The sequence below is a fragment of the Platalea leucorodia genome, assembly GCF_965183815.1.
Source record: "Platalea leucorodia genome assembly, chromosome: 2".
NCBI classification, from domain to species: Eukaryota; Metazoa; Chordata; class Aves; order Pelecaniformes; family Threskiornithidae; genus Platalea; species Platalea leucorodia.
In genome coordinates this window covers 2,228,721-2,243,883 of record NC_138824.1, presented here as the reverse complement: position 1 = coordinate 2,243,883, position 15,163 = coordinate 2,228,721, and the positions used below count along the sequence as shown (strand labels likewise).

Genomic DNA, 15,163 nt, shown 5'->3' with positions numbered 1-15,163 from the left:
TGAATCAGGCCCCCAAATTTAGTCTTCTCTAAAATAAATTCCCCCACCCCGGGGAGCTCAAGGTTTTGACTTGACAGCTTTAACTGGTTGGTAGGAACGGGTCCTGAGAGCTAAAATTAGAGCCAAAATTGGCATCAAAGTCCCTTTACTATCTCACGTCCCCCATCCCTCTGCTTTCCTTGGAAATGAAGCTGGCTTATGGCAAGAGATGTGCTACAGGGCATCACCTGAGGTGTGCTGGTACCCTCCCTGGGCTCAATGGGGCACAGCTTGGTGCCACCCACGGTGGGACAGTGTCCCACATCAGGGTGGCTGTGGCAGGAGCCCCAGGCTGGTCTCATCCACCTGGTTCAGAGGCATTTCTTCCCCTCCAGGACTGGTCCTGGGACCCCCGTACCTGCGTGTGGCTGCTCCATGCCCTGGGTAAGGGACCATGGGCTCTGCCACTGGGGCAAGCTCCAGTACCAGGGCACTCTGGGATGCAGGGGGGGACACCAGGGCACTCCCCGGGGGGACGCAGCTCTTTGGGGACCCTGGGGCCGCTGTGGATGGAGGGAGGTTGGATGCAGTGGGGATGACTGGTCCCAGCCCTGGGCGGGTGGGATCCAGCCCTGATCCCATCCATGGATCCGTGGAGCAGGGGGTCCTGCCCCGATCCCACCCATGCTCCCATCCTTGGAGGGGGGATTCCTGTCCTAACATCAGCCCCAGTCCCAGCCCCGGTGTTGGGGGAGAGTCTGGTCCCAGTCCCATCCCTGGTCATATCCATGGTCGCATCCCTGGGGGGACAAGGAGGGACTGATAGGGCTCCAGTCCAGGTCCCGGTCCCAGTCCCGATCCCATCCCTGGTCCCATCCATGGTCCCATCCCTGGGGGGACAAGGTGGAAGCAGTCGGGCTCTAGTCCCAGTCCTGATCCCATCCCTGGTCCCATCCCTGGGGGAACAAGGAGGGACTGATCCGGCTCCGGTCCAGGTTCCGGTCCCGGTCCCGATCCCATCCATGGTCCCATCCCCGGGGGGACAAGGTGGGAGCAGTTGGGCTCTGGTCCCGGTCCCAGCCCCGGTCCCATCCATGGTCCCATCCCCAGGGGTGCAAGGGGAGAGCGATCGGGCTCCTGTCCCGGTCCCAGCCCCGGTCCCAGCCGCGGGGAGGGGTGCCTGGCCCCGATCCCAGCCCTGATCCCATCCGTGGCCCCATCCCCGGAGACGGGCTCCCGTCCCGGTCCGATCCCCCGGGGCGAGGGCGGTCCCAGCCCCGCTCCCAGCCCTGGGGAGGGCGGTCCTGCCCCGGCCCTGCCCCGCTCCTGCCCCGCTCCCAGCCCCGGGAGGGCGGTGCGGTCCCACGCCCGGCCCCCGTCCCGCTGCCCGGCACCGGGTACAGGGCAAGACCGAGCCCCGGGCATGGAGCTGCCTCCGCCGCCCGCCTGAAGGGAGCGGGACGATCGGCACGGAGCCCCCGGGCCCACGGAGCCACCAGCGGTGAGCGGGGCCGCATCCGACCGGGGAGACCGGGGGGGACCGGGGGGACCGGGAGGGACCGGGGGGGTGAGTGCGTGTCCTGCCCACGCAGGAGGGGGTGCGACAGTGCGGGACCCCCGGGGTGCGGGTGTGCAAGGCGTGCACGGGGTGGGAGTGGGCACACGGCGGGGGGGGACACGGGGGTGGCACTTTGTGCTGGGTGGGTGACACGGGTGGCGCAGCGTCCCCATGCACCCAAAGCAGGGAGCGGGGCACTGCAAGGGGCAGAGCCGAACCCCAGTTCTCTCTCGGGGCAGCTCACACCCCACGTACTGCCCATAGTGCCGCTAAAACTGCCCCAAAAGCCCCAAACCGACCCAAAGACGGGGTGGTCGGAGCAGCGGCGGGCAGCGTGGGCTGGGGCTGGCAGCAATGGTTCAAGCCGGGCACTCGAGGAAGCCTCCTGGGCTCCCTTTGCTCCCCTTTGCCTGAATTATTTGATTGTTTATGCATTAATTCCCAATAATCTCTTCTGCCGCTCGGTTTCTCCCTTCCCAAGGGAATTCGCTGGCTGTTTATCCGGGGTTTCCTGTACACACCTCTGGTAAAAGCCAGGGAGCTGACTCCCTGCTTTACTCCAGCTTGTGTTTTTCCACCTCTTTGCATGCTGGGGTCCCTCTGTAATTTATTTGGGGGTGTTTTAATTTGCACTGGGATCGGTGGGACTGCTTTCAAACCCTTTGACTCCTTTTAACCCCAAAACCGCCTTCTTCCCCAGAGCTGGGCGCAGGGTGGCATCACTGCAGGAGCAACTTGAAGGGCGAAATGTTTTATTTCTCTTTCTGCTCCAGTTTTCTTATCGGTTTATTGCAAAACCCATTTGGCAACCCGCTGCCTTCCTGTGCAGAAGGTGGGGAGCAGCAAACCCCGCTCCCGGGGGGCCACCGGCGCTGGGGGATGGTGCTCCCGGCGCAAGGCTCGCGGCTGCCAAAATTGGGCCATTTCGTTACCGCCGGGCATGTGCCCCGAGTTCCTCTTCCTCATTTATACCCGAGCAAAGGGGGCTTTGGCTTTCGGCCTCGGTGGCTGATGGGCTAAGGAGCTCCAGTGTAAAGGGGGGAGACCCCTAAATACGCTGCTGGGCCTTGGAGCGCAGCCACATCCCGAGGCTTCGTGGGTTATAAAACCCCGAGGAGTATTTTTTTACTGTCCTGGCACCGAGTGGCCTTACCCTGTCTCTGCCCGATGCGATTTTTATCTCGGTTATTGACATAAAGCCAAAGCCGTGAATAGTTTGCTGGCAGCGGAGCGTGCTGCCGGCCACACCATCAGCCCTCCTTAGTGCTGAACATCCCCTGTTAAAGCCTTAACGGGAACCGGTCCGTGAAGCAAAGACCCTTTTGCTCCCACGGGATGCTCCTTATGGACGAGAAAATTATCCCCCGAAATCTGCCCCGCGTGGGGTTTTCTGGGGTTTGGTGCTGCTTTGGCTTCGCAGTAACTGCGGGTGCCATGGTCAAGCCCGATAATGGCGTTATCCCCGGTCTCGGATGCTGGTTATCTCCCAGATGGGCAGAGTGCGTTTGGTTTTGCCGGGGCGGGGGCGGGTGTTGATGGGTGACTCCCTTGGTTTGGGCAGGAGGCTGTTAGGTCTCCGTGGAAATGTCATTTCTCCCAGAAACGGGGCTTGTAAGGTAAAACAGTTACCAAAAGCAGATGATCAACCAGAAACTGGTCCCGCGCTCTTCTCCTGCTCCGACCGTTGCTTCCTCTGCTGAGCACCAGAAAATCATGGAGGGCAAAACCAAAGACAAATTCCTGGTATAAAAACTAGCACAGGGCTCCTTTCTATCTCCAGGATGCCTAAAGGATGCGAGGGCCCCGTTTTCCCCCTGCAATAAATAAAAATCAAGGTTTGGGGGCTCAAATAGGATCTGCCCCCAACCCCGTGGGATGCTGCAGGGTCTCCCGGAGGGCAGGGGATGTAGGGATGCAGGGGATGTAGGGATGCAGGGGATAAACACGCAGGGAGCATCACCTTTGCTGTAGAAGGAAGGGAAATGTTGATGAAGGGATTAAATATTGGCCAGGTGATATTTGCTTCCAGCAGGATCCGTCCCTGGAGACCTGTTGTGCTGGGAACTGAGTCAGGTTCAACCAAATGAAGGCAGCTTTAATTATGCATAAGCGCCGGTACCGATGGGTTTAATGCTTTTATCTAATTTGCCCTAAAGCCACAGCTTTGGTTAATCTGGAGTGACTTCCCGTGGCGTGGATGAAAGCGGGAGGTTTTGGTACCGCCTGGGAAGCGGAGGCTCAAAGAGAGACTGATTCAGGGAGGAATTCAGGGAGTTTCTTGGGGGAAACTAGAAATTCCTAGAAAAAGTCATTTGGCCTGAAGCGAAACATTTTATTTGACCTGCAAACAAAGTCATAAAGTTCTTTTTAAGTCATTATATCTTTTATCCAAACTCCCTCTTCCCTTTTTAGCTTAGGTCAAGTGACCCAAGGAAATCGAAACTCCCCCAAAAATACTTTTCACAGAGAAAACAAATTCAACTCTGCTGCTTCTCAGCCTGGGGGCAGGAGGGGAAACTGAGGCACGGGGATGCTTCGGCGGAGCAGCTCCATTTCTGCCAGCCAGACTGGAGCTGCCCAGAGCCTTCCGAGGTGCTTTTTAGGGGAAAATAAGAGAAACGCAAATTCTTTGCAAGCTCATTTGGGGAGGAATGAGGGTTTCTGGCTATTTTGGGGATGGGGAAGGGGTAGGTCAGACCCATGGGGGATAAAAGAGAGGGCATTGCCTGGGGCTCCAGGCAGGGAGATGGGTGAAGCCCCTTAAGCTGCTTAACGCTTGTTTTTGGGTATCTTGGAAATGTATCTTGGAGGTATCTTCCCTGGGGATCGCTGGAGAGAAGCGCTGGGGAGCGATGCGGATGGTGGGAGCGGGACGGCTGGGGATGTCCTCAGCCCACACTGGTGGCCAGAGCCAGCCCGGAGGAGAAAGGCGCTGAAGGTCACGGCGGCAGAAGGGAGCCAAATGGAAAGGGCAGATGAAAACCAGGCAGTTTGGCCAGGCTCAGATTTCATCCTGGTCCCATCTCGCGTCTCCCAACCAGACAGGCTCAGTAGCATCTGAACACGCTGTCTGTTTGCTTTTGGTTGCAGAGGGTTTCAACCACAATCCCAAAGGAGAGAAAAACAATGCCAGGTCGTTTGCTTCCCAGCGTCTCGAGTAGTTCCTGATCCGGAGCGAGGATTTTGATGAGTCTACTAAATGCCTATAAATTAGGGCAGGGAAAACACCCACGCTCTCCTTGTGTCTGTTGCAAAGGAGTCGGTAGGGAAGATGCGGTAAATGGATCGTGGTTTCGACCTCCAGCGTAAAACGATGGGAGCTGCAGTCCCAGTCAGCGCGTCCGCACCGCGCAGGTTTAATTTCCCAGGGCTTCGCATCAGCAGAATGAAGGGCTGCATCTGTGAGGTTCCGCTGGTAAATTAATCCACATTAATTATTTGGAAAGGTCAATTAAACCCCATCAGCCCCCTGTGAAAACTCGTTCATCACAAGCGTGATTTGGTTGCGCTTTGTTTGCTTTCGTGACTTTGCTTCTGCCGGCAGGTTCCCAAGCACAAAACACTGCGGGACGGATGGTGACCACTGGGATAGCACTGTGAATGCTGAAAAAGGGGGCAGAAACCAGGATTAAAGCCTTTTAGTCGGTGATTCAGTGTCCAACCCATGGTCCCCTTGTGCTGGCCCTGGGTGCTGCCCATCCCTCGGCTGCCCGTGACCTTCTCCGATGACAGCCCCCTCCTTCCCCATATTGACTCATCTAAATATCTCCTGCCTGCCCATGGTAGATACTGTTACGGGAGCGTTTTGGGATGCTGACATCACATGCACATGCCTGTGGGTATATATATTTGAGGGCACGTGGCTGCCGGGATTGCAACACCGATCTGCCTGGGCTCCTCTCATCACAGGGCTCCTTTCCCATGTTGTCTTCATCCACTACAACTGATGGTACCTGTTTTCTGGGAAAAAAAAAAAAACCAAAACCAAACACGTCCCATGGGATAAACAGGTCCAAGGCCATGCTGCAAAGAGAGAGATGGTCCAGCCGTTGCAACCAGGTTCCTCCAGACCCAACACATGGTCCAGCATGGAGAAAGCTGGTTGGGGCGATGCCCTTGCTGTGCTCGGGTGGCTTAAGGGCACCTAAAAATCTGTGCATGGTCACCTGCATTCAACACCAGAGAAAAAACCTCCTGCCATGACCCTAGGAAGGGCCAGGAGAGCCGATGGTGAGGTGGTCCTTACCAAAGCATCATGGTGGGGTTGCTTTTGGTAGTCATAGAAGTATTTATGCTTGGCATCCTCAGGAATCGCTGCTGCTTTCTCCCTCCCCTCGTCACTGCCGGGGGCTGGATGCATCACTGTAAGAGTTGGCGTTCGTGCCATCCGGCCCGTAGGCAGAGGAAAGGGCAGCTGCCAGCTTTTGTGCCTTCACACGCCTTGGCTGGCCGTGTCCTCTCCGGCTCGCTCGCTGCGGATGCAATGGGACCGGGGGCGAGGGGGTGGACTGCAGCCATGGCCCCGACAGACACAGCAGGTTTTGTCCTAGGGATTCTGGGCAAAAGTAGGGAAAAAAAAGAAAAAAGAAAGGCTTTTGCATTTCCAGAAGGAAAGGAGGGAGAGTACGATGACAAGGACAAGGCTGCCTTGTGAGCGGGGTTTTGTCTCCGTGATTACCCCGTTCAAGCCAACCAGAGAGCCCTGTTTGCTCCTTGTCCTGACAACGGAGATGTGCATCTTGGCACATCCATGGCCGCAGCAGGGCCTGGGGCAACCCGTGCTGCCCTGCACGCTGGAGGAGATTCCCCATCTTGGCTTACGGATGGGTTTCAAACACTTTGTTGGGTTTTCTAGCTGGGGTCACAGGAGCCTGCAGGGAGGTGGGCTGGAAGATGGGGTGATCTTGCCCCGTCGGTACTGCAGAGCTGGGTGATGGGTTGTCTGCAGGGGACAGAGGGGTTGCAGATGTAAAGGCATGGAGAAACGACGTGCAAAGCTGAAGTCTCTGGAGCTCTGTCACCCTTCCCTGCACCTTTTGGGGCATCTTGTGTGGCTTCTCTCGGTCACGGTGGCCTGTCCGGCTCGTTTAATCAGCTGCCAGGTCTGCAGGCAACCTCTGTCTTGTTGGCCGCAGATCTGAAAAGCTCAGCGGGAAGGAAGAAGTTGGGGAGTAGAGCAGCTGGAAAGTGTTTTCCCATCTGCCCGAGCACTGTCAACCCTCTGCATCCGCAGGGACAACCCCATTGCCAAGGACTTGAGGGAAGCAGAATGAAGGGTGATGTGACCAAAGCTGTACCGGGCACAGGAACAGCAAAACCCTGGGGCCAGGACAGAGCAAAATCAGTCCTGGCTCCTCACGTTCATTGCAGAGTGGTTCCCAAAGTTATATTTGGGTTTTTGCAGATGTTGCAGATTAGTCAGGGTGTGAGCGTGCGTGTGGCTTCTGCCCACGTCCTTGGGAAGTGTGAGCCTCAGCCAGCGCTGCTTGTGGTTCAAGGGGAAAAGCAGCGAAACAGGGGAAGTATCATCAGGGATTGTCCCCCTGCCACATCTGGACAGGTTGTTTGATCCAGTCCCTGGGGCGAGGAGTGGAGTTATCCCCATGTGATGGGCTGGAGGCATCACTTCACTCCTTCATCAGCTAGGAGTTGTCAAGGTGCTTTTTAATGCCATAGTGCTTCGCTTTGGTGAGAGATCATCCAGGTTGGCAGCTTCTAGGAGACCCTCATTGCCTCCTTCCCTGCGGGATCTGAATTGGAGGTAGGTGCAGGATAGCTCTGGGTCAAAACAGTGCTTGTTTGCAAGAAAGGGCATGCCCATGCTATCCTGCAGCTTGGTGGCACCAGGTTAGAGCAGAAGCCTGTAGCTGAGAAGGCCGGTATTGCCCTTTTCCACCTAAAAGCATGATGAGATTTGGGTCAGGGCACATCCCACGTGCTCATTCAAAGGGCACCTTTACTCAAACCTTTTCTCCTGCAGTCGATCCCGGTCTCTGAGCTCTTGCACTGGATTCATGTCCCTATTACTCCCATTTCCATGGGCTCCCTGTAACAGGGTACAGCAGTGAGATCAAACCGGCTTGTTTTGTGGGAAGGGAGGCAAATACATTTTAATTTGATTCCTGGCTGATGAGCTTGCTGAGCGATCATGTGTCGGCTGAGTCGTGGGCTGTCCCTGACGCACAAAAGGACCCTTGTCCCTCCTGACGCAGACAGTGCCAGACTCTGTGTGTCTGCAGAGACTCTTTCGAGTCCATTTTTCTCGTCTCAAATGGTCATTCCCATGTATAAACCAGCTTTGCACAAGCGTGGGCAGACTTTCTGGCGGTGGTGATGCTGGAGGAGCAGGTCTCAAGGCCAGGAAGCGGGACCAGAGAGATGGCCACCGTCAGCCCAACACTAAACCCATTAAAAACCCATCATCGTCATCAACAACCAACCCAGGCAGAGCCCCTGTGGTGGAGAACACACTCCCTTTAGCAAGGTTTGATTACAGGGGCCTCCAAATGTTGTGGTGATGTTTGCTCTACCAGAATGAGCTGAGGACCTCTGAAATCAGGGCCCTGCCAGTCACGGGGATTGCTCGCTGAAGAGCACCGTTCCTTTTTCTTGCCCTTTCTGCCTGAGGTTTAGTAGGGCCCACCTTTCTCGGTACTCAGCTGAGTCACTTCTCGTGGATGGTTAAGCACAAAATGGAGCATCTTTCCTGTTCTGTAGTGCAGGAGACCAAATTTCTGTGTGAACCTGGTGGGAAATGTGGGTGGGGACATTGAACTGGGCTGCAGGAGATCTGAGTTGGACTCCCAGGTGTGGCCTGGGATTTGTTGGTGACTTTACAGCTGCTTAGTTCCTCCTCTGTGCTCCAGATGCAAAATGAGGATAAATAAAACTCCCTTTATCTGCTTGACCATAAGTCCTCCATGCTAGGGACTATCTCAGTTGTGTCAACACCCGATGCAATGAGGCCATGGCCTTCGTGGGTATGCAGTGTGCTGGCAGGAGGCACACACTGCCACCTCTCAAGTCATTGTCACCTGCACTGAGATGGCACTGCCTGCCAGACAGCGAGCCATGCTTGAGGTGGCTTTTGGATAAAGACAGCCAAGTGTTGATGGCAACCTTGATGGGAGGAGAAGGGAAGGGTATAGTAATAGTAGATGGTAATGACAGCATGGACCACAAAACGTGTCACAGCATTGTGGCGCTGGGGTTTTCTCATCTAACCCACCTCTTCCAGGGACTCCTCAGCTCCGTGACCTTACAGCCTCTTTGCTTTCCCCCCAGGGTGATGGCGATCCTAACAACTCCTCCAACCTGGACCACAGTCATCAACAGCTCCTTGGACCCAGGTGGCACAGGAGACACCTACAAGTGCATATTTGATGAGGACTTCAAGTATGTCCTGCTGCCAGTCTCCTACGGCATCGTGTGCGTGGTGGGGCTCTTCCTCAACCTGCTGGCCCTCTATGCCTTCATCTTCAGGATCAAGACCTGGAACGCCTCCACCACATACATGTTCAACCTGGCCGTGTCCGACACGCTCTACGTGGTCTCCCTGCCCCTCCTGGTGTATTATTATGCCATGGGGGACAACTGGCCCTTCAGCGTGGGCTTGTGTAAGATAGTCCGCTTCTTGTTTTACACCAACCTCTACTGCAGCATCCTTTTCCTCCTCTGCATCAGCATCCATCGATTCCTGGGCATCTGCTTCCCCCTGAAGTCGCTGCAGTGGGGACACGTTCGCTACGCCCGGAGGGTGTCGGTCATCGTGTGGGTGGTGACCGTCGTGTGCCAGTCGCCCATTCTCTTCTTCGTCACCACCAGCACGAAGCGTGGCACCATCACCTGCCACGACACGTCCAGCAAGGACCTCTTTGGCCAGTTTGTCATTTACAGTTCGGTGATGCTGGTGCTGCTCTTCTGCATCCCTTTCCTCATCATCATCGTCTGCTACTGCCTGATGGCCCGGAGGCTGCTGCAACCCACACGGGGGATCTCCCGGCTGTCCCGATCCAAAAAGAAGTCGGTCAAGATGATAATCATCGTCTTGGTGGTCTTCATTGTTTGTTTTCTTCCTTTCCATGTCACTCGTACCTTGTATTACTCCTTCCGGAGCTGGGACTTGAGCTGTCAGACCCTCAATGCTATCAATTTAGTCTATAAGGTGACTCGTCCCCTAGCTAGCACCAACAGCTGCTTGGATCCCATTTTGTATTTCTTAGCAGGACAACGATTTATGAAGTTTGCGGGCAACAAAATGCCAGGGAAGCCTCAAAATGAAGTGGCACTGGGCATCGTGCCCAACAGTCACCTGGGAACCAGTGACAACACAGACACGTTATCCAAGGATGTGAAATCCTAGCTCTGCTCTGGCACCGCCAGCACCGTCTCTGCGACAGAAGAGTTTATCCCAGGTGTGAAGGGAGGTCAGGATGCTTCAAGGCCCGAGGCTTTTGGTGTTTGCAGTGCCTTGGCTTGCACCCACTTCAGCATGGTCTGTTAAACGCACTTCTCTGCTTCTCGTTGTTTCAAATGTATTTTTTCAGGAAGATGCCGCTGTGGTTATACACACAAACTCCGTATGTCTGCCTCTTCGTCCAAGCCTGCCTCTGTTCAACGCTCAATGGCATCTTTCCACCAGTGAGGCTGGGTGACCTCTATCATGGTGGCCAAATCTGCTAAAAAAAATCATGCCCTGAATGTCTTAGATCATTTTCTAAAGCAGAAACATTGTGTGCAAAAGGTCCCTCTAAAGAAATCCATCTGCCTTTCTCCGGATTCCCTGGCAGAGTAGCAAGAGTTTCTCTGTGCCTTGGCAAGGGACGAAGGGCTTTTGGTCGATGAAGAGAGTCAGCTGCGGTTCTGCTAAACAGGTCGATGAAAATGGCAAGCATAAATACGACCCGCAGCGGGAAAGGGTCTCCCACAGCTTTGCATCCCTGCAGAAATGCTCTCCCAGCTTCAAGCCCCGGCATCTGCTGGCAGAGCCGGGAGGGGACTCCTAACTCCTGTCCAAGGGCTGGCTTCCCATTAAAAAGGGTGCTGGTGGATATTCCATCCCCCTGGAGTGTACTGGTACCATCCCACTGGAGTTCAGTGGTACCATCAAGAAGGTCCCCTGTAGGTTTCTCCAGAGGGGTCAACATCTTCCAGAAGTCCCGTTAGTGCTTCCCAACAGCAGCATTCACCCTTGAAAAGCTTTTAGGAACCCATAGCTTTCTTTCAGCTGCTGACTTTAATAATTGTCTCCAGCTCATTAAAATTGAGGGTGAGCTCTTCGTGTCTTGTTTTTAACCCCCTTACTAGTGACTCATGTTTCCAGCAAAGAAGCGAAGACCGTTGCTCATCCCCTGGGCTGAGTGCTGCCACATCCTCATTGCTGCTCAGAGGTGACGGCGCTCTGGGACCTTTAGCAGCTTTCTGTGACCCAAAATGCTGCCCAGATGTTGCTGTCTGGTCTCCTCCTAATCCCAGTAATGCCAGTGCTCTGCTGAAGCCAGTCAGCACATCCCTTACTGACAGTGTGGACCTTCCCTGGGAAATCTGGCAGCGCTAAACCCTGGGTTTAGGAGCCATGCCAATAAACGTGGTGCTACGCTTAACCCCAGTCCTGTCTGGATTTGGCCTTGCATCCCCCATCAGCCAGGACAGTTCAAAGTAAACTGGAGAAAATAGCCACAAAACACTTAACCAGAAGGTCCACTTGGTCTTTCTCTCTGTAATTGTTGGGTTAGAGAGCCAAGAGCCCAGGTCCATGGTTTCCTCGCCCAGCCTTGCCACGAAGATGCTGATTCCTCACCCCAAAAATGAAAATTGCTTGTGCTGCAGCACTGGACGAGTCATATTTTGTAAAAGCAGCCCTGACTCTATTTTAGGATTAGGCAAACACATTTGATCCTCGTTTAGACCAATTCCTCAGACCTCTTCTTAGTTTCTCCCATCCCTCCTTCTTATGATGTGGCTTGGTGGAGATAAAGGTACACTGCGATTTAACGGGCTGAGTTCAACCAAGGGCAACTGGGACCATTCAGGGGCAACTGGGAGGTTCTTGTGGTCCCGGCTCAGTGGAACCATGGTCCCCTGGAGGGCTCTTGTCGCAGCCAACAATGTCACAACCACAGGAGGGACTGTCTCAGCTCTGAGCGCCATCAGAGAAAAATAGGACATTTGTAGGGTGGTTCATCTCATCCTTGAGTGAACTTTTAGGATAGGGTTGGGTTCAGATAGGACTTGCACCATAGCAGCACCTTTTTTTCACTGTGCCTGTGAAGGAAGCTTGGCTTTATGGGGAGGGTCACAGCACAGTCACCAGGGCGAGACAAATAATTGGGAGAAATTAATTCAACCGAAGCGCTGAACTGGTACAAACGTTACTCCAGGCCAGGTCGTGCCTGGTCTCCTGCGCTTGCCAAAAAGCAGCGTGAACACCAAGTTACGTGCTCTGAATAATTCAGCAAAAATGTGCTCAGAGTTCACTCCTGTGGTCCTGCTCGGTGATCCCACCTTCCTCCCAGCTGGCATCAGCCAGCTTCAAACCGCTGCCTTGGGCAACCCTGCCAGTCCCATCAAGGGGCTTCCTCTGTGATCCTGGTCCCGCACAAGCTAGCGGCACTGTCAGACGGAGAGCGGTTGGAGAGATACCAACTGGAAATTTATATAGAGACTTTTTTTTTGTTTGTAAAAGCACTAACTTATACTAAAAAATAGTGGGGTTTGTGACAACGACTGTACATTTTTATTTTTGTAACATGCAGACACCTCAGATTTGTTATAGTAAATAAATTTATTTCTACTATGAGCACTCTTCTGCCATCTCCTCCGATGTGTACAAAGAAGAGGGGATACCGGGGACAGAAACTGGGTTGTGGAATGTCATAGACGTGTTTCAAGCTCCAGATACAGCTGTCCACACGTGGGCTCCACAGTAGATACCTCCAGCTTCTAAACTCCTGTAGGAGTCCATAGACTAGGTGGGTAGCTTCTCCTAGGCCACTCCTGTTGAAGACCAGAAGAAGTTGCTAGATTAAGTAGTTAATGAATGAATCTCTAAATAATTCATCTCCCATCCCATAGACCACGTTTTTTCTGCTTCATCCAGCAATTCACGGAGCCACCAAACCAAGAGGCTCCACGTGTTGGAGTGAAACCTCTTGTTCTCAAAGGCTTCTCACCTTTCTCTACAGACACCAGGAGAAGAAGGTTTCCCGAACCTAACCACAGTCCCCATGAAAAAGTACATATTTTGTTTTCCATCGCAATTTATCTGCCGCTTGCTCCTCAGCCTGGCTTTTGCTGTGCCTTTCTCTGCCATCATAACGAGACTTTTAGGACACGCTCATCTCAGTTGATGAATTTATTACGAACTGTGATCAAGTTGCCTTGAAATCTGCCTGGCAATAATCTGAGCAGCTCTTATTCCTTCGCTCTTGTCCCGAGGCTGATTTCTCCAGCCTTCAAATTAGTTTTGTGCCCTTTTGCTGCACCTGATCTCCCAGTGATTTCTTTAAAATGCAGGCACGGTAAATGCCCGCTGCCCTGCAGTGTGGGATGGAGAAGCACCATGGCAGAAAGCTCCGCTTTGGTTTCTCTTTTAAAAAACTTTCTAGCCCTTATAGTTGCCAAAACATGAAGACTCAAAAGCACAAAGCCAAAGAAATAGCTGCAAGCCCCAAAATTGCTAAATTAGTCATCCCAAAATACACACTCTGAAAACCTCCTCTTGATTTTCAGCCCAGGTTTTGGAGTCCCACCCCAGGGTGAATGCCATGCGGACGAAGGGCTCACACGTGAATAGCTTTAGCTCCTGGGTTTTGCAGCATCACACCCAAGCTTTTCCTGCAATGACTTCTCTGTAGCTCATGTGAGTCACTCAAACTCAAGAATGAGAATTAAGCAAGAATAATATCCATTGACGGAGAAGGCAGAGATTGTGCGCTTACTTCAGAGAAACCAAAAAAAAAACCAACCCCAAACCACTTTTTCTAAATATCTCTTAGAACTGGGAGCAGAAAGAGAACGCTAAGAGCACTGGGGGTTTCGAGCCAAGCAAAGAAATGTGCCACGTGGGCTGGAGGGACGCACACTTCTGCTAGGCCTTCCCAGCATCCAAGTACAGGGTTTTCATTCCTGGTCATGCCTTTCTAGGAAGCAGACCCTTAATCTGGCAGAGGCAGGCGGTGAGCCATGTTGTTACTGTAAGCCACTTGGTCCTTCCACTTCTTTTTTGAGTAGTGAGTCCCGGCTTAATTTTTCTTCTGGTTTTCATAGAGTCATAGAATCATAGAATCGTTAAGGTTGGAAAAGACCCTTAAGATCATCGAGTCCAACCATTAACCCAGCACTGCCAAGGCCACCACTAAACCATGTCCTCGGGCACCATGTCTACCCTTCTTTTAAATACCTCCAGGGATGGGGACTCAACCACTTCCCTGGGCAGCCTGTGCCAGGGCCTGACAGCCCTTTCCATGAAGTATTTCCTAATATCCAACCTAAACTTCCCCTGGCGCAGCTTGAGGCCATTCCCTCTCATCTCATTTCCTCCTTGGGGCTTCATTTTCTAAGGAATAGGTCTGTCTGTCTGCCCGTCTGAGTCATTTCTGATCTAGCTGGCCAATTCAATAGAGGGGCAAAGTCTCTGCCCTATTGAGCTGCTCTGAGTTTCACAGAAAACAGCTTGCAATGCAAAGAAGAGCCAAAGGAGCCCTCACCCAGCAGCTCAACCTTTATATTAGACACCAGAGAATCCACAGCTGCTTCCCTCACGCTTCAGCCCATGGTGGCTTGGGAAGGTGTCCATCACCCCATCAATGATGAGTGAGGAAAGGTGACCGATGGTGCCGCAAGCCATCCAGGAGAGACCGGTGTTGGGTTCAAACAAAGGGAAGAGATTCCCCAGTCCCACAGACTAATCGTGTTATTGCGGAAATTCCCCAAAACGGATGGGCCAAGGCAGCATTTTCTTTGGAAGAAACCAAACCAGTGGGTGTTTGAAATAACACGCCAATCACTCAGCTTTGTGAAGAGTTTATTTTAAGGCTTTCATGTGTTTAATACCAATATTTGCAGACTCCTTGGCAAATAAATGCACAGGAAAGCCTGGAAGTTTAAAATATGCTTTTCTTTCTAGCTTTCTCCCCAGATACCTGCAGTTTTAAGCACTGGCTAAACACCAACATCTTGGTGCGTGTTTTGGGGAGCAGCTGGACTGTCACACTGTGAATGCACACATGTACACATGTATACGTACACAGGCACGCATATATAAGCACATATATGCATACAAAGCATCCTTCCCACGCTCCAGGAGAGGAGAAGGGTTTGAGCCCTCGAGCCTGAGCCCTGTCCGGTGTCTGCCCTCCCAAGGGCACAGGAAAGCGTGCGAAACAGCCCTCTGTACCCAAAAACCTCCTAATTTATACGCAAACAGCAACTCTTTAAATACTCCCAGCGAGATGAAAGCTGCCTGGCTGTGGCTCATCACCCATGAGATGAGCTGCAAGGTCTCAGCTCAGCGCTGGAGGCTCCTGCCTTTGCAGCAAAGGATGTGCAGAAGCAGCCCCCCCAAAAAACCCCATCTTGGCTGGGTGGGTTTTGCAGCCCCATTTGATGCTGCTGGCAGTAGAGCAG

The 15,163-nt window shown here is 53.3% G+C and overlaps 1 protein-coding gene across 5 annotated transcripts; it reads left to right on the top strand.

The window, feature by feature from the left end:
- Nucleotides 1–1,321: 1,321 nt before the first annotated feature.
- P2RY2 (purinergic receptor P2Y2) lies at nucleotides 1,322–14,946 on the top strand. 5 transcript variants are annotated; one of them, XM_082304267.1, is made up of 4 exons: nucleotides 1,322–1,480; nucleotides 4,628–4,952; nucleotides 5,082–5,486; nucleotides 8,822–14,946. In XM_082304267.1, exon 4 carries the CDS (start codon nucleotides 8,826–8,828, stop codon nucleotides 9,897–9,899), a length of 1,074 nt encoding a protein of 357 aa, XP_082160393.1. In that variant the 5' UTR covers nucleotides 1,322–1,480; nucleotides 4,628–4,952; nucleotides 5,082–5,486; nucleotides 8,822–8,825; the 3' UTR covers nucleotides 9,900–14,946. The 5 variants fall into 5 exon arrangements, with proteins under 5 accessions (XP_082160393.1, XP_082160394.1, XP_082160392.1 ...); XM_082304268.1 differs by lacking the exon at nucleotides 5,082–5,486; XM_082304266.1 differs by lacking the exons at nucleotides 4,628–4,952; nucleotides 5,082–5,486 and having other exon boundaries at nucleotides 8,822–14,945.
- Nucleotides 14,947–15,163: the final 217 nt, after the last annotated feature.

Coding starts and splice junctions, on each gene's coding strand:
- P2RY2 (XM_082304268.1), top strand. CDS start 8,826: ATGGCGATCCTAACAACTCCTCCAACCTGGACCACAGTCATCAACAGC.